General features: G+C 37.0%; 2 protein-coding genes across 2 annotated transcripts in view; both read left to right on the top strand.

Annotated features, from left to right (window-relative positions):
- The first annotated feature begins 1,519 nt into the window (after positions 1 to 1,519).
- Positions 1,520 to 19,276, top strand: part of LOC142337864 (transcription elongation factor SPT6-like) — a 61,918-nt gene continuing 44,161 nt past the window's right edge. The window contains exons 1-2 of the mRNA XM_075387462.1: positions 1,520 to 1,532; positions 12,094 to 12,176. Coding sequence (XP_075243577.1) covers positions 12,104 to 12,176 — 73 coding nt within the window. The 5' untranslated portion in view covers positions 1,520 to 1,532; positions 12,094 to 12,103. The remainder of the gene's footprint in view (positions 1,533 to 12,093; positions 12,177 to 19,276) is intronic.
- On the top strand, positions 9,605 to 10,895 carry LOC142338150 (transmembrane emp24 domain-containing protein 10-like). The gene is made up of 4 exons (XM_075387786.1): positions 9,605 to 9,672; positions 9,899 to 10,076; positions 10,161 to 10,473; positions 10,774 to 10,895. The coding sequence occupies exons 1-4, from the start codon at positions 9,605 to 9,607 to the stop codon at positions 10,893 to 10,895; spliced, it is 681 nt and encodes a 226-aa protein (XP_075243901.1).

Here is a 19,276-nt window from a genome sequence, read left to right as displayed (position 1 = left end):
AACTGGAAATTGAAGATAGTTTCTTCAAAATGTTATGCTAATTTCGGCTCTTTTATGTTTGTTCCTAGTCTTAAAGCATGCCACCCTCAGTGAAAGAGCGCAGTCTGCTCCATAGCAACTAATATCTAAAAAATTTACCCACTCAACTGAAAGACAAAAGAATAAAAACCCTTCTCAATTTAGTTATATATTCATTTTTTCTACGTAATTTTATTTCCGAATAGTTACCATGGTAATTTTTTTTAAAAGAGTGAAATTTAACATGAATTTTTCTCGCTGCTAATATCCAAGTAGTCACCTGAATTTCATTCCAGAAATTAAGTTCAGCCATATTAGTTTTTTGTTTATGTATGTGTTTACCAACATATGTTAGCACAACAACCACTTCAAAACAAGTTGGATGCAAGGTGATCTGAGAATTCCAAGGTTCCAGGATCATTCAAAAAAAGGTGCTGTGAAGTGTTGTGTTAACTCATGCAGGGGAACTATAATGAAATACATCATTAAAATTCTCTCACATTTGACTTCTCGAGCTAAAAACGGTCGTTGTCATCGCAGTTTCAAATTATCTTAGAAGTTCATGCATTGAGTTCTCTTATGTCTGGCAGTGCTTGTTGGATGTAATATATATAAAGTTTAACCCGTCAAAACCTATTTTGCCCCTTACACATTTGTCTTGTATTCAACCTCATAAGAAAATAAACATCCTCAGATCTTTTTTAAAACAGCTCTCGTTTCGTTTCTTCCCGTCTGTTTTTAGAGTCATGTTTTATCATATTTATCACTCAATTTTTAGAAGATACTGTTCATTTCTTGTATCATGATAATCAATTTTTAGGTCGAATCTTCTATTCTATAATCCCTGCCTTTGCTCCCTACTCGGTCCCTCTGCTTCCCCTCCCGCAATATCCTTACAGAAAGATTTTCATATTTTAAAAGGTTTTTTTTGATATTAGCTCGTTATCCGTGTAGCAGAGATGTGCTTTTCGTTTTTATTCGTAGTTTGTTCATGTGATGTTTCGCCGACAAATTCATCACCCTTTGCTTTTGAGTTCCACAGCGCACTAGTGTCAACAAATGGGTGTCAACAGCGCTGTTTCTGGATGAAAAAGGTATTGTTCAGCGGTTCTTTTCCTGCATTGGAGCAGGAGCTGTCTGCAACATGCATTATAAGGCCAATAATGACTTGAAACTCATAAAAATATATATGTTTATATATATATATATATATATATATATATACATATATATATATACATATATATATATACATATATATATATATATATATATATATATATATATATTTATATATATATATATATATATATATATATATATATATATATTTATATATATAAATAATTAATTGAGCCCTTTTTTGGAATTTCATTTAAATGTTCTAAACTTTGGAAATTAAAGATAGTTTCTTAGATATGTTAGGCTAATTCCGGCTCTTTTTTGTGCCTTGTCGTGAAGCATTCAATTTTCAGTGAGAGAGCGCACTCTGCTACTTAGCAACTTATTAAATAAAAATTCGCCAACTAAGCTGTAGATAAAACAAAAAAAGATTATTTTGTTTTCTAGCCCAACGAAGTCTTCTCAATGCATCCTCATGTGACTCAAAAAGCGCCAATTATGAAAACTTTTAGATTATTACATTACAAAATGTCCTAATCAAAACAAATTAGTTCAGTTTATTAAACGGTTCATTGTTTCTTACGTATATTTATCTATGTTAGCTTTTTGTTTTTTAAAATATTTCATCAGGGATTTGAAACACAGATTTCCAAATTAATTAAAAGGTCGATTTGTAATCTAATTTCTAGACTATTGAAATTCACTCCATAATCAACTGCTTCTGTATCGGCTGAAAAAATTATGTCATGTTACGGTATATGAGTCCCATTAAATTTTTTTAACTTCTTTTTTAGAACTTCTTCACAATTTCTACTTATCTTTATTTTTCGGTATTATTCAAAAAGTTTTACATGTAAAAATTGTTTTGTTATAAAACCTGTTTAATGGCATTTTCGTCATGAGCGGGTTAGCCGTGTAGCAGAGATGTGATATTTATATTTATTTGTAGTTTGCTCATGTGTTGTTTCGTTGACAAATTCTTCACTCTTAATTTTTGAGTTCCACAACGCATTAGGGTCAACAAATGAGTGTCAAAACCCCATTCTCTTTTCTGTTGTTGATTACTCGTAAAGCATGCAGCCCTCAGTGAAAGAGCGCAGTCTGCTACATAGCAAAACATATCTAAAAATTTACGCACAAAACTGAAAGACAAAAGAAGAAGGAAGAACCCTTCTCAATTTAGTTATATATCCATTTTTTGTACGTAATTTTAATTCCGAATAGTTTCCATGGTAATTTTTTTAAAAATAGTTAAATTTAACATGAATTTTTCTCACTGCTAATTTACAAGTAGTCACCAGAATTTCATTCCAGAAATTAATTTCAGGCATATTAGCTTTTTGTTTATGTATGAGTTTACCAACATATGTGAGCACAACAACCACTTCAAAACAAGTTGGATGCAAGGTGATCTGAGAATTCCAAGGTTCCAGGATCATTCAAAAAAAATTGCTGTGAAGTGTTGTGTTAACTCATGCAGGGGAACTATAATGAAATACATCATTAACGTTCTCTCACATTTGACTTCTCGAGCTAAAAACGGTCGTTGTCATCGCAGTTTTAAATTATCTTAGAAGTTCATGCACTGAGTTCACTTAGGTCTGGCAATGCTTGCTGAATGTAATATATATCAAGTTTAACCCGTCAAAACTTATTGTGCCCCTTACAAATTTTTCTTGTAATCAACCTCATAAGAAACTAAAAAAACATCCTCAGATCTGCTTTAAAATAGCTTTCGTTTCGATTTTACCGTCTGTTAATAAAGTCATGTTTTATCATATTTATTATTCTTTTTTTAGAAGATGCTGTTCATATCTCATATCATGATAATCAATTTTTAGTTCGAATCTTTTTTAATCTCTGTCTTTGCTCCCTTCTCGTTCTCTCTGCTTCCCTTCCCGCAATCTCCTTACAGAAAGATACTGGTATTTCATTTGACAAATTGAAGGCCCAGACGGAGTGTAGTGCAAGCAGGAGGCAGCTCCGTACCGGCGTTACAAGATGCAACTCTTGTGAATAGCTCCAAGTACGATGTAGCAGTCTGAAGCGTGCGTTTGACAGCCCTCTCGGGTTCAATTATCCACGTTGTTAACCTCCGCATCAGTGCACTGATGCTCAAACCAGAGAAAGTTCATATACAAGATTACTTGGACTCCGACGTCTCAGGTGGATCTTATCGAAGAATTGGCACTCTAACAGACATGGTTTCTCAAACCTTCTTGCCGAGCAGTGAAACATTGAACATATTGTACAAATCCTAAAAGAAGTTTTGTTATTGGAGATTAAACTTGTTTTAGTTCATTAAAACAAAATGAAAGAAAAGTCTTTGTACTGTTTTTAACAAGCTTTTGAAACAATTTGTTGATAAAGCAGAATTTGTAGACTTCACGTTTGATGTTAGAGTGATTTTTGGCACTTGAATATCCCAGGCGTGAAAACTGTCAATTTTGGTTTTGTGACTAAAACACCATTTAGGCGGCTTGAGCATTGATGGAGAATTCGTTTTTCTTTGCGCCACAGACCTGCAAAGAATATTGCAAATCAAATTCCGGCGTGAAGCAAGATAATTTGAAACAAACTAACAAGTTCAATGAAACATTAAAAAATCGAACATAACTGAGTACCTAACAGGAGAGCTCACACTGGAGATCTTCAGTGAAAAGATACTACCAATGAATTAACTTTACTTGAAGAACTCCCTGAAAACCACACTCCGTGAAAACCACACGCAGCCCTCGCAAACCTATCTAAAAATTTTCTATCGTTTTTACGTACCAGGAGGGCGAATTCAACAGCAAGGAACTAAAGTAATATGAGAGTGACTACGTTGCTTTGCTCGCTGCTATCGGGCTTTCCGGAAATGAATATCTTAAGAATCTTGAGCCCATGCAGGATAGGATTATGCAAGCTCCACTTAATAGAATGGAAGCAGGAAAAAAAGGTTTTCTCCGCACTTTGCTCGAAATCAAACGTCACGCTGTCAGCTGGCATCAGAAAAACTTGCCCCAATATCGCTCACGGTCTTGCCACTGAAATTGTTTTTTGTTGACAAAACCGGAAATCAGCAAAGTTCTCGGTACAACCTTGAAGCAAATTATGCACCTTTTATTCTCAAACGTCCGGAAAAATTAAAATTAAGTGATGTTCTCCACTCTGTAGAGCAAACCTCTATACCAACTAGACATTAAAGCGAATGCCCTGTGGCCTGTGGGTCATGTCCAGGATCGGCCGTTATTTCTTTGACGTGAAGGTATTTAACACACTCGCGCCATGCCCGAAAAGCTCCGTAGAAGCGTACAAATTCCATGAGTCGTTGAATTGCCTTACTTATGAGCAACGAGAACTTGATTTCCTTCCGTTCATGTTTTTCTCCTGCTTTCGGAGCGCAGGACCGTCCGCAACGCGCACTATTAAAAATTTAGCCATCAAAATTTATGAAAAGTAGGACGAATCATACTCACAATATTAGACATACGCACCAGAATAAGTGCAGCGCTTTAATTCGCCTCAAAGGGTGCTGTGGTTCCTAACAGCAAGCTAAAAATTTTATTTCATGCAGTGCCATAGTACAAATTATTTTACATAGAAATGCAATTCTCATGATGCAGCTCTACAGAGTTATTGTGAGTTGTCTTTAAAATTAAATACAATGAAGCGATGTCTCAGTTTGTCTGGATAATCAATTATCCTGACGCAGCTCTAAAGAGTTATAGAGCCTTGTCTTTAAAAGTATATACAATGCAGTGGTATGTCATAGTAAGTGATCACTACTCGTCGCCTGGATTGTCCTGTGCGAGAATAAGAGCAAACCCCTAATGTTCGTTATAAAAAAGAATATCCGATTGATCTAAGCTTAAAAGTTGGAGTTGACCTATCCCTTATGTTGCTAGAAGGCAAAAGTTTTTACAGCAAAGGAACTAGCTTTGATAAGAACGCTCAGCTTGACACAAACTCAAACGGCTGGTGGAGGCCCAGATTCAACGGAAACTTCTTCCACATGAAATTTTTGAAGCCAATGAAAGATACAAATATCACGATGCAATTTAAAATATAAAATACTGACAAATTTTGGAAACAAAAAAGTGGTCTCGGTACGTTCGTGCACGGGAGGAGCTGGGCTTTCTACAACAATCTCTAAAAAGCAACTAGCTGCAAAGTTTTTTGAAAAAGAATATATAAGCTGGGACGCATTATCTATTCGAGCAAGCATGAGATCTTTGGTGATCTTGCGCAACTAAACGTGTAACTTATATTTCTATATGTTACAAGTACAATGAATTTTTGCGGTAGAAATGTATACGCTTTTTTGATGTTTCATAGTTGGGGCTTACTTTTCAGACCATTGGGTAGACTATACCCCTTTTTTCTTTTCTTATAAAAAAAACCGACCTACATAATTAACGTTTTGACCTCTGTGTTCCCTTTAAGATGGCTTTGTACATGTGCACCACCCAGTTGCACGTCCTTTTTTAACAGAGTGTTGTATACCAAATAAATTTAGGGAATCAGAAATATACCGAGGGGTACGAAACGATAGATCTTATTTGCCAACAATCAATCCATATCAGATTTCCTTATGATTTGCTTCTTTTTGAACTTCTTTTATTTTTTTTATGATTGAATCGCCGTGACAATAGTTTCGCTGATATACTCCTTTTTGTCTTTTGTTTCTTGGAAAAAAAAATAAGAGTCGTATACGTGGAATTTTGGGTTCTCTTCCGTTTCTGCACCTCCCAGATAAATCAGTGCATATTAATTGCACCCCCAGACGCACGTGCCATATTTTACCATAATGATTTGCTATGTAATGTTAAGTGCGGTGTTATTGGGGTTAGGGGGTTCAAAATGTACTGGAGGTTGAGCTTATATGTTTTTCGGGGTAGCCGTGCTGATCCTTAAATGGTATTAAAAATAAGAGCAAGTTCACTGCATCAAGGCCTTGTTTCAAGAGGTGATCAAGAATTGATTGACCCTGCAGTGAGCCGGGAGCCTGTCTACATCCAATAACAAAGAATTCAAACAAAAAAGTACGTCAAATATTGAAGCAATTTGAGGTTGGGTTATCATGCAAGTCCCACATGAACTCAAATCCCACCTGCACTGATTTATCTCAGGTTGCAATCAACGGAATAAGGTAACGAGGACAACTAGCTATGTGGCTCTGCAACACCTGTGTGGAGAATAACAAGATAGACATAAAGGTGCAGGACCATAGAGTGAATGAAAGAGCTACCACAGGAAGAGACAAAGGGATGAATGGACCAACCAGTGTCAATGGAAGATAGACAGACGAAATTGGTTGCAAGTAAATTGGATTCGGCAGCCAAAACAACTAGCAAAAATATTGGTAAGAGTTACGCTGAGGCCATTGCCGTGTAGCCAACAAATTGTGTGAAGCCAAGAAACGGGTCAGACAAAGGACAAAAAGAGAACGAACTCAATATCGGAAAATCAGTGAGATTCCAAGGGATAGCTGAAGGTCCTGAGAAGTTCAAGTCAGAAAATTTTGTCGCGACAACAGAAGAAGTGAGAGCAGTGTTGATTGAAATAGTTGTGAGAGCCCAATAAACAGAACTGATAAAACTGGGAAAGTTTCACAAAAACCGAATCAAACCCCGCTCATCGTTGGTTTTTTCCCCAACAAATTTGAAGCCAAATTGGTACTGGCTAAGGGGCATGACAACAGAAAACAGCTGACTGAGAATGAAGTGTATCTCTTCCCACCGCTAACCAATGAGGACTCTGTCAAAGAAAACATGTGAATAAAGAAGAAGAGAGTACTCATATACGATGGTGTGTTAAAAGCGAAACTGCAAATTCGACACTTTGAACTCTTCAAGGTTGGTGAAAAAGTGGGGATACGAAAAAATGGATACGCAACAAAACTCTGTTATTATTCTATGCATGAACACAAGAAGTCTACTAAACATAACTAGAAATCCAATTTATCAAATGCTGTCACCCTCTTTGACTACAAAACTTTCTGTTCGACAGAGACATAGCTATCAAAAAATTTTTAGTCATCCAAATGACTGCTCAACAATTACTCTCTATATAGATCAGATAGAAAATGTTAAAATGATGAGAAAAGTGTACACGGCTGTGTGCTAATAGCAGTGAAAACAGACTTTGACTCAGAATCAATCAAAACTGAACTACCAGGATGCTTTATTGCAGCTAAAGTAAAAATAGACAATACAGAATCAGTAAAAAATAGTCATCTTCAAATTTTGCAATCGAACAAAAACAGATACACATATGAAAATTTTGATAAAATCAGGAAGATTTTGAAAGGCAAAGCAAGAGCAACCTAATATGTCGCGATATCAGTTTTCCCTCAGCAAGTTGGCAAATAATTTGTGGTAACGATAGCAACGAACAAAAAGTACTCGTCCTAATTGAGGTGAATGAATACCAGCAAACAATCAAATTTGAAACCAGGTCACAGAACTCACTTGACTTGCGTTTTCAAAAATGTGGCCATGTGTGTGCCACAAATCAATCAGATTTCTTCGGTTGCTGGGATATTGAGACAATAAACATCTAAATATAGTGCCCTAATAAAGAACCAAAACCGGGCATTAGGAACTTTTGGAATTTCGTAAAAGCTTATTATAAAAAATAAAGGTTTTTCGACAATTCAATGTGTTTTTAACTTTCCATTTTTCCGCGACACTAACGTAAATTTAATGTGCCAGGAGACTTATGAATATCATGACAGAGTAATTGACATCCACGTTCCGCTAAGAACAAGGCACAGCCAAAACTTACCCCCTTTTGACATCTTCTGAGAAACCCAAATTGATGAAAAACTCAGGACACGACAACAATTTTAAGAGCAAAGACAAACAAGCTACAGGAGAAATCAAGTTACAAAGCTCCATATTATGATATTTAGCATGGCCAAAAAAAGAAGAAGTTGAATATTAGGAAAATTGCAGAGCATCACGGCATACAAACACAATTTTTCGACAAAATTCGACACTTCTAGAGTAGTACTCTATAATATCCTAATTGTTCTTAACACTTAGAAATGACGGGATCCAAATGGCTACCCAAAATCTCTGAAATCAATGAGCAAAGTCATGCATAAATTAGTTGAAAACATCAAAGGACTCAGTAAAACTTTGAACTGTGGGAAAGTTGATTCCGTAACATGTATTTACAATGAAGATGATAAATATCTTTTGTAAAACTACCGATCTCTTTATCTACTAAACATAGATAGTAAGGTACTGGAGAAATGCATTAAGAAAGCACTCTATCGAGACTTCACAAAATATTTGTTCGCAAATAAACACGGCGGTTTTTGAAAGGAAAAGTTCAGCTCTGACAAATGTGTCTTCCTTTCTTATTCAAATTTATCAAAGATAGATTATAGTGTGGATAATGGGGTTCTTGCTTTTTACACTGACTTTTGAAAGGCACTTAACCGAGCACCTCATAATGAGCTGTTGAGCATTGTTGGAGTTCGAGGGTGTATCTTGGAGGTGCTTTGCGACTACCTAATGGAAAGGAAACAATACGTAAGGGTGCAAAACATCTAATCGGACTTACTAGAAGTAAGAAGTGGTGTACCACAAGGATCTCTGCTGGGACCTCTACTCTTTTGCATTTTCATAAACTACTTTCCAGATATACTAAAGCTCATTGAGCCCTAAATCCTTGCTGACGATTTAAAAATCGGCTGTGTAGGCAAAAAGCGTGAAGAGGTATGGAAGACTTGAGTTTGATCGAAAGATGGGTAGCAGAAAATAAAATGGAGCCGGCCCTAGACAAATGTATGAATCTAATCTTGTGAGGAAAGGATGAAACATACCACATATGTGACACAAAATTGAAACAACAAACAGAACAGAAATACTTTGGTGTAATGGTATTTGGAAACTTGAACTGGTCATGTTTAAAAAGGGCTGATAAAAGCGAACAAAGTGTTATGTAGTCTACGAAGAAATGTTGCGGAACAAGTATAAAAATTACTAAAAGTATAAAAACTAAATTTGGTTTGCACAAATCGCTATTGCTATCAGTCCTAATGTGTGGTCTTAGTTGTGCGGAGATCAGAGGAGCAGATATGGTAAAACTGGAAAAATTACAAAAGAAAGCTGTAACTTGGATCTTGGGTTCACGCCATGAACGATATATCAACCAACTGAGGATACTGAATGTCTTACCCCCTCCTATGTATATCCAGTTGAATGGTATCCTGACGCTTGCTAAACTTGAGAACGACAAAAGCGAACACATCGTCTTCCCAGAATTAAACAAGCTTCCGAGAGGTAGCAAAGGACTTTAATTTACGAACAACCAGAAATGAAAAGGCGAGTGCGTTTTCAAGACATGCAAAATAGTTAATTGATTGAACAAAAATAAAGATTTTCTCAACCCGAAGGGATGAAAAACCTGTGTTAAAGGAAATGTTGAAGTTTGCTAATTGAAATTTTTGCGGTCAAAATATCTGCACATGGCGTCTTCATTGCGACTGCGGAACATGCAGAGCGAATTGGACAAATTTTTAATGTGTGACTCTAGGTAAATAGTCCCCTCGGTGATAACTGAAAGTCCTCAAAACAAACAAACAAACGGAAAAGATCCGAAATTTATTTGCAATTGTGGGAACTCAATAAATAAATAAACCGAAGCGAATTTTACTTCAGTTAAGGGGGGATATCGCTCAGGACGAAGTGTCCCCAGATGATTTTTTACTCTTACTGATTATATCTGCGAACCTGCTGGTTGCTATTCAAACTTTTTTCAGAGCAATGATGGAAAAGTTGCTTCTACTGGTCATTGCCGTAACATCCGTGAGCGGTATTCAGTTCATGCTTGAAAGTGGCAAGCGAAAGTGTTTAAAAGACGAAGTTCATAAGAATGTTCTTGTGACTGGAGACTTCGAGATATCTGCTGCTACTACCGATTCCAAAGTTCATCTTTTGGTAATTGATTTTTAAATACGAATGGTTCAGTTTGACTCGAATAATAATAATAAGCCTTTAAAAAACTAAGTGAGATTGATATAGGTGACCGATATGAAATCCCACGTGTTATACACTAAAGAGGATGCTGTCAGTGGCAAGTTTGCGTTCACTACTGAGGACTACGATCGTTTTGAAGTCTGTTTCATCAGCCAGGGAGCAGACAAGGGGCCAGACCGCGAGGTAACTCTTGTGCTCAAACACGGTGTAGAAGCGAAAAACTACGAAGAAACTGGGAAAGTCGAGAAGCTGAAGCCATTAGAGATCGAGTTACGACGACTAGAGGATTTGAGCGAATCTATCGTGAATGACTTTTCCTACATGAAGGAGAGAGAGGAATATATGCGAGATACCAATGGTTAGGACTCAAAAACTGCAAATTGACAGTGTTCACGATTTTTAAAAGAACTTGATACTGAATTATTATTAAGCGCACGGAAAATATACAATTTTCTGAACCTCGAAAACTGCAAATTGACAGTGTTCACGATTTTTAAAAGAACTTGATACTGAATTATTATTAAGCGCACGGAAAATATGCAATTTTCTGAACCTTAATTGGTAAAATTGACAGATGTAAAAAGTCCTGCGTAGGCGTAAGGTCTTTAACTCTAATGTAGATGTTATATCCTGAAGCCTAGATATCTTTATTTTTTAGAATCGACGAACAGCCGTGTGCTGTACTTCAGCGTGTTCTCCATGTGCTGCCTGTTTGGCTTGGCCACTTGGCAGGTGCTGTACCTTCGAAAGTACTTCAAGTCAAAGAAGCTAATCGATTAAACAACCGCCTGCCTCATTTAGCCTAACCGGATCATATGATTCGTGATTCTGACAACGACGCTGCTAACCTGATGGAATTAGGAGAAATGTGGAATGAAGATGAAGATGTGTAAATAATATGTATCTATTGGGTGAAAATTTTGCTTTTTGTCAACTTCTGGTAAACGATTGTCAAAGTTGCTATAAGACTTCTAATTACTGTAATACAGAGCTGTGCCTGTATTTTGGGCTGGTTTGGAATTAAACTTGATTGATGTACAAAAAGTTATAAGAAATTTGAATGAGCGCAATTTGGTACTTTGAATAAAATTTGTGATTGATAGCTGCGCGCAATTTTACTGTTAAAATGTTAAATGAAAATTTAAGGAAATATAGGGAGCGAACGGGTAGTAGATCGGCAGCGTTATATTTGGGACAGTAAATAGAAAATTTAAACTTTATTAATGTTGGGCGAATTTCAATTGCTATTTGCAAACTGTAATAGAAGTAGTGCGTTTCGCGATGCTTATTGGGCCGTATAACAGCGTTCGCCTAATAATCTATTGCAACTGAACTTAATGTCTGACCGATTGATATTATGCGCAATAGCATTTGGGAGGTTCATGAATATTCAGCAAATTAATTTGCTTTTTTTCCCTGTCATTCGATGGAATGACTACCCCAGCTTCACTACGTGACCGAAAACTGATTAGACCGTAATCTGACAAACCAAAACTTGTAGCTTGTACGATGGTTGATGCTGCTGTTAGCTAAAAATACTCTCAACGATCTGCAAATGCCCAATAAGCTTTGATGCAAGAATTGAGAGCGTAGATGAGTTATTTGTTTTCCTGCCTTATGGCTTTCATTATCAGCAAATAATCTTTATACTTATATGGCGCTTTTGGATTCCCCAATTTGACCTCGTATCAAATGTTTATGTTTGTTTTTATGTATGTAAACTATGTATTTACGTAATCGAATATGGTTTTGAGGTGCTTTCACTACTTTATTTTCACCTATTCAAGTATTGTTATTATCGATTAATAAAAATGAAGCTTTTCTCTGATATATATTTATCTTCGTTTAATTTCGTCATTTATTCGGGTATATAAAGTAAAGCTTCCTTTTGATTTTATTGTTTTGCATCAATTTAAATGGTGAAACTCGTGAACTTGTCTCCTGTAGAGGACAGTCAGATTTTTTTTTAAATATTTCAGGTTTGTTCAATGTCTGAATTCTTTGACAATGAAGCCGAGTTGTCCGAGGACGAGCAAGGTCTGGTAGAGGATCCGGACTCCAGTTAGTAACGACGAACTCATTTCATATATTAGGAAAAGCTCTTCTCTTGACTTTCATTTTTATTGCTTTTTATTATTTAAGCAAAATTTGTAGCAACTGTTTGCGTTGTTCCATTTTTTAAATTGCTCTCAGATGAAGTTTGAAGAAAGTGTATTAGTCATGAGGTCTTTTTTAAAGCAATTGTTTGCTTCAACGATTTTTGATATGACGCTGTTCGACTTTTCGTCCGTCCACAAAAATAATAGGCTCTAAGAGACTAATTCATGATGTGAAGGACGGTTATTAGAGTGCGACACCATCCTCATATAACCCCTCTATTTAAGCTAAAGCTAGCCTCTCTAAATCACACCCAGCTTCTGAGCGAGCCAACCGCTCGCCAGTCGTTGAGAGCAATTTTTCCGACGCTAGCAGGTTACGTAAACTATTTCTGATGCGATTGATTTTACGTCTGACCGGCGAATTTTCTTGTCCTGCAAAATTGAATAACTTAACTTAGATGAGAGCTTTCTAGTGTCTTGACTATACAATTGACCAAAACTGCTTAGGAGACTTAACTTCTTGAGGTGACCGGACCTGCATTCCACAGTTTCTCTGTTTGCTGTAATTTGAAGACCTGATGTTTGTAGGCCATGAGGGCTGTGCATTGGTCGAAATTAACGACATGTGTAACGTCCTAAAGTACGTTTTATATAGTAATCGATATATCTTTTCCCCAATTTTACTGATCGCCTTATTTAGTGCTATATTTGCTATAATCTCAAGGCCATATATAGACTTCATTTTTCTGCCTTATTAAGATGAGAAAATGTATATTTACTTTATTAACATCCTGTAAACTTTCTCAAGTATATTTGTCTTAAAAACCATTTAACTATCTTTTGTTATTTGATTTACCCATAATAGAGGAATTTGTGACAATGCTAGCCTGTATTTATATTTACAATGTAAACTTTACTATGTTCATCTTATTTGCCCGGCACGTGCCAGCACGCGCCAGAAGTTCTATTTATCTTGAGTTAATCTTGATGTATTTGTATAAATGATTACTCAAATGTAAATACGGCCCTCAGGTCTTAAAAAGTAATAATCTAAGTGACACAACCAAGATTGTCAAGTTGAAAATCAGTAGACAAGTAATTCAGTCTTAGATTGGAATCTTTTTCTCTAGTGACAAAACTAATAGCTGTCGGCCCTGCTCCGAAGCAACATTGAAACCGCTCGGGCCCTGAACAATTAGTTATGCGAAATGAATAATTTAAGCGACAAAAGCTAAGCTACTAAGTAGTAAATTAAATTAGCGAGAAACATTACTTCAACAAATTTAACATAATAATATAACCCGACAAAGGTATATTACATGGTGACAGGAGTGTAGACAGCTTTTCCAATTAGTTCCTTCAAAAAACAAAAATCCTTTATCTTTTAAATGTTTCTTTTTTCTAAATGTCATTGCTCTTCAAAACATTATTAACTTATTTGCACGATTCAGATAAAGTTAGACAACTGTACAAATTTGATTTAACACTCTTTTCCTACGGAAGCCCCAACATCGAAAATACCTCCGCAGAAACGCACTCTATCTTTCTTGAAGATAAATTATTCATTATTTTTATTGTTGGATTTACAGAAGACTATAGAGACAGGCTCATTGCAATAGTATTATTTGACAATCAGTATGAATTCAAAGCAGTAATTAGGCACCTAAAAAGGGATATGTATCTCGACTTAGAAAGCTTGAAATTTCAATTAATATTCGAAAGCGGAGATTCTAATTGAAATTAGCACTTTAAAATTGTCCCATTATCGATGTCTCTCAACAAATTTTGTTTATATTTTACTGTAGCATTCTTTATCTTTTTCATCATTGCTTATTATCTGATCACAGCACTCTTCATTTACCTCTTCATGACAGACAGCGCAATTAGCTTTTCTTTCCAATTATCAATTGTCAATGCAACGGAGGTTGGAGTCTAAAAGAAGTTGACGCCCAAAGACGGTGACATCACACTGAGATACATACATACAGAAAGAGAGATTGAAACCCCCATTGGTAACAAAACCGAGTCAATTTTGAAACTTTGAGTTAGAACATATAAATTTTGGTGCTAAATTAAAATGCCCTCCCACGATTTATATAATACCCAAATACTCCCTGTTGTTAATAACTGCCGCTATTCAAATCATTTTGTGGAATATGTAGACTGTAACTACATACAATTCATTAGCCCCCAAACTAACAACCTTATTGTCTCAACAGTTATTAGTGCCTTTGTATCTGACAAAACAAATTGTGCTTTTAACTCAAAATTCTATTGACAAACGCGCCTTATTAATATTTATCCCAAAGACTTTGCGACAAAAAGCACGTGAATTTTCTAAAGTTAGACATCTCATGACCCATGGCTATGACATTGATTTAGATGATTTTGAATCTCCCCTCATCATAATTTCTGAATAATCACATTCCCAACCCATCCAGATCATCACCTTTAATTTCATTCAGTGCAGTTTTAAAATTATAAGAAACTAAGATGGCCGCAAATGCCCAAATAACAGTAGAGCCCTACAGCGGAGCCGAAAACCAAAGTTTCCGCCAATTTGAGCATCTTTTCCGAGGTTTTATCGGTGTCGCAGCAATTCCTGCCAACCAACAATCAAATTTTCTGCAACTCCACCTCCGAGACGCCGCGTTACGATATTTTCAAACGTTGCCCGAAGCAACCAGAAGTGATCTTGAATTAAGCCTCACAGCACTCAGGGACCACTTCGTGAATCAAGATCTTCAAGAAGTACATGTTCTTAAATTAGAACAACTGCGATTTGACCCAAAAACAGACAGCCCCGAAAATTTTCTAGTGAACTTACAAACAAAGGCTCAGCGTGCCTACCCAACGCCAAATCTACCAGCAGTGGCAGTGTTAGCGCTTCCAGGAGATGGAGGAGCAGGGGATAGAGCAGAACACGCAAGCTTCGATGGAGAAACAGCCGCACGAGCTGCTAGATTGCAAGCAGCGGAGGACAACAAGAACGAACAAGTTAAGCGAATCTTCATTAAAGCTATGCCGGGATGGCTGCGATCAAAATTGATGGAACAACCACCAGCCACGCTTGTTACCGATCTTTGCACCACTGCTCGACAACAGATGACAATTAGAGAATTGTGCAGAAAAGATGACTATCTCGAAGATGGGTTTAATGAAATCAATAATGCCGTGTCCGAAAACTTGATAAATGCGCTCTCTAAATTGAACCAGACGCAAGATTCACTAGACAAAAGGCTTCAAACAATTGACGACCGCATCACGGCGGCACAGATAGAAACAACAGCACAAAGAGATGGAACCCACTCTCCCCAGCAATCATTTAATAGGCAGGGGCAATTCCCCGCGGCGCCCTACACGCCCAGAAATAACTATGCAAGTCAAAATAACTATGCAAGTCCAATGTATCAAAACTCTTACAGAGAAAATAATCTTAGAGGTCGAAACTTCTTTAATAGAAATCCGAGATTCCGATTCCCAAACACTAATGCTCAAGTGTTTAATCCTCGAAATTTCACACCTCAGCCACAATTCCGCAAGCCTACCAGCACATATATGCCTGTGACTAGATCCAGTGGTACCTTCTGTTATACATGTGGTTATCCAAATCACCGATCAAGTCAATGTTCTCAGAGAGGTAGAACTAATAATAGAGGAACCTCATTTCCATTTAATCGCCAATCAAAAAACTAATAAAGCCACCCTTAACGCCCAAAAGTCGTAAACAGTCTTCCAAATCTTTAGAGCAGCCTAGTAAACTATTTAATCTTTACAATATAATTTCAAATATGAGATCATCCCTTCTCCCCTATGTCAAAATTAAATTTAATAACGGAATCAGCCGTCGAGCACTAATTGATACCGGCGCTTGTGCAAACGTCATAAGCAACAGATTACTTCAAGAGATAACCAAAACTGACAAGAACGCAGTCAAATTGAAGCAACCAGATTGTACTTCAGTCAAATTGGCTGGAGGACAACTAGTCAGAATTGAGAAACAGGCCGAAATTAAATTTAAACTCGCTCACAGAGAGTTTGTTGAAGATTTCCTCGTTCTTTCCTCAACAAACTCGGTCATCCTTGGCAACCCCTTCTTTGTCAAGCATGATATTTCAATTAGTCCAAAACAAGCCCTTATACAATTCCCCGATCTGACAGTTCAAGTTAATGAAATCAAGCCTGTAAACGAAAAACGACGAGCAGTAAGACATAAGAAGATTCCCATTTACACAAACAAGAAGCACACAATACGGCCCAACGAGCAAATCTTCCTGGAATGCTATCTACCAGACAAAACCGATCAGTTTGAGAACAAAAGTGGAGTAATCACTCCTAATGAAATTCTTGAAAAAGAAACAGATTGCACTAACTTCTTCGCTAAGTACTGTAGGAAAGAATAATACATTGTACGTCTCTGCCCTAAACATAACTGAGCATCCTATCACAATCAATAGCAGAACAGAGGTAGGCAGATTCTCAATTCTTTCAACCGAGCAAGCCGACCAATTGATACAAATTGACCCACAACTGATAACGTTAGCAAAATCAAGAAACAAAGATGATTATTTTGCGGAATTGAACCAGCTCATTCAAGATTTTACCCAACACAAACCAGGCCAAACTAGGAGACCTCCACCGGAATAAAGTAAACTATGGTTTCCGACACCAGAAGCTTGCGAGGACCCAAGTAATTTGTCGTTGTTACAACAGGAAATTTACGACCAAATATTAAGTTTCCAAAAATTGGAGCAGGTTAATCCACGAAGTAATGAAGAAGACCGTAATTTCTTTCTCAGTAAATTCAACTGGGAGAATTCGCCATTAAACCAAAAGCCAATAGAAGAATGCGACCATTTATTAATTTAATATTGTGACATTTCCGCCAAACACCGATTTGACGTTGGATACAATACGGAACTGAAAATAAAGTTAACTCCAGAGCATGACTTACCCGTACAAGGACCTCCAACGCCAATACATCTACGCCACGAACTGCACATTGAATTAGCATTAATGCACTACTATGGACACATAACAACTTTGTCACGGTCTAAATACAGTAGTCCATTATTTGCTCATAGAAAAGAGTCAGGCAAACTGCGAATTTTAATTGATCTGAGAAGAGTGAACCACCTACTTAAAAATGAATACCACAGCACAAACTTCCCAATCTCAAACATGGCCGATGCAACTAGTCATTTTGCAGGAAAAACTTTGTTCACAAAACTTGACTGCTCACAAGGTTATCATTGTGTACAGATGGCGGACGACACTTCAGTACAACTCTTAGCTTTCAATTTCTCATCAAGAACTTACGCGTACAAATGTCTAGCTCAAGGACTCAGTAAATCAGTCACCGGTTTTAGCTCATTCATTCGCCATTACCTAGACCCTTAGCAGCCGGTATATGCACACAATTCATGGACGATATTGGGAGTACAGTAACAGAATTTAGTCAGTTACTTCCTAGTCTAAGGAAAATTTTCGATTGCATTCGGAGATCTGGACTAAAATTGTCACCAGAAAAATGCGAAATAGCCTCACAGTCAATCAAATTTCTGGGCAGTACAATTACAAATGAGGGAATATCCCCACAAGCAGAGAAAATCAAAAAGTTTTTAAAGAAGATTACGATGCCGAGAACAACTAAACAGGTCAAAATTCTAATTGGCTTCGCCCAGTTATTCAGAAATTTCATCCCCAATTTAGGCGAGAAGCTTATACCGTTTTATCAATTGTTACGTAAAGGAGCCGATTTTGAAGCGAAAGAAACACATTGCATTGCATTAGAAACTGTGAAAAAGGATTTACTTGAAGCAACAGAGATGACGCTCAGATTGCCTAAACCTGGCCTACAATATGTCCTTCTCTGTGACGCAAGCTACTACGGATCCGGATTTGTGCTTATGGTTGAAGACTACGTGACAGGAAAACAGTCAAAGGAAAAAGTTTATGCTCCCGTATCTTTTGGATCACAACTCTGCACAACAGCACAGCTGAAGTTCTCGACTTATTACAAAGAATTTTTAGCACTTTACTTTGCATTAGACCAGTTTTCCCACTATATCTGGGCATCCAGCCATCCAGTAATTGTACTCACGGATAATCGAAGTTTAACGAATTTCTTTCATTCAAAAGCCATTCCTCCATCACTATGGAACTTTCTGGACCGAGTTCTTTCGTTTAACATAATTATTGCCCATATTCCTTGCAAAGCTAACTATGCAGCAGATTTTCTCTCACGCGTACAGACGGATAAAGGAGCCAGCTTGTCCCTTAAACTAACAGACAAAGTACCAGTCCGTGAAATATATGTTGAATCTGAAGCGAAATCACCTGATGTTTCCATTTCGAATATCGACCAACTGAACACTGTCCCTGAATCAGAGATAGAAGAAGTTACCATCATCTCACAACTACAGGAACTCGGACTTTACAACGCGTATATTGAACGAAAACGAGAGAATGGAGATGAAATAAATAGTATCTTTAAGTTGAAGCGTGCGGAAGTTAACGCAATACAATATGCGAACCAAGCTGATCTTTTGAACGACTTGTCGGATAGAAGAAATATTAGATTTGGCAAGTGAGCAGACAAAAGACGGGGAGATCATGCAGGCAATTGAGTGGAAACGAAACGGCTTAAGCACCAACTTGAAGTATGCATCCCGACGATTGAAGAAATACGTGAAACAGTTTGACCGTTTGGAAATTGAAAACAATACATTATACAGACAATTCTTGGATGACACAGGCGAAATAATTTTCAAGCGGTACTGTCTAGCAAAGCATCTCTGGAAAGAAGTAATCTATAGACTACACAACTCACCAACAGGAGGACATTTGGGAATACTTCGCACAATTCAAGAATTCCGAAAACGATTTTACTATCCTGGTTTTACTGAACATTTCATCGATTTCATTAAAAATTGCATAACATGCCTACAGCTCAAGCAAACAACGAACAAGCAACTGCAACCACCATTAAAGCCTGTATCTTCACTACAGTCATTTCCCGGAGAAATGATGCAAATCGACTTAGTTGAACAAAAAGGCCCA

This window comes from Convolutriloba macropyga, chromosome 4 (assembly GCF_964194025.1).
Source record: "Convolutriloba macropyga chromosome 4, txConMacr16.3, whole genome shotgun sequence".
NCBI classification, from domain to species: Eukaryota; Metazoa; Xenacoelomorpha; order Acoela; family Convolutidae; genus Convolutriloba; species Convolutriloba macropyga.
This window is presented reverse-complemented; position numbering and strand designations above follow the sequence as displayed.

Bases quoted from the DNA above. Each gene is read 5' to 3' on its own strand.
- LOC142338150 (XM_075387786.1), top strand. From the start codon at position 9,605: ATGGCGTCTTCATTGCGACTGCGGAACATGCAGAGCGAATTGGACAAA. The intron at 10,077-10,160 runs GTAATTGATTTT...AGATTGATATAG, and splicing joins ATTCCAAAGTTCATCTTTTG to GTGACCGATATGAAATCCCA. The intron at 10,474-10,773 runs GTTAGGACTCAA...TTTATTTTTTAG, and splicing joins ATATATGCGAGATACCAATG to AATCGACGAACAGCCGTGTG.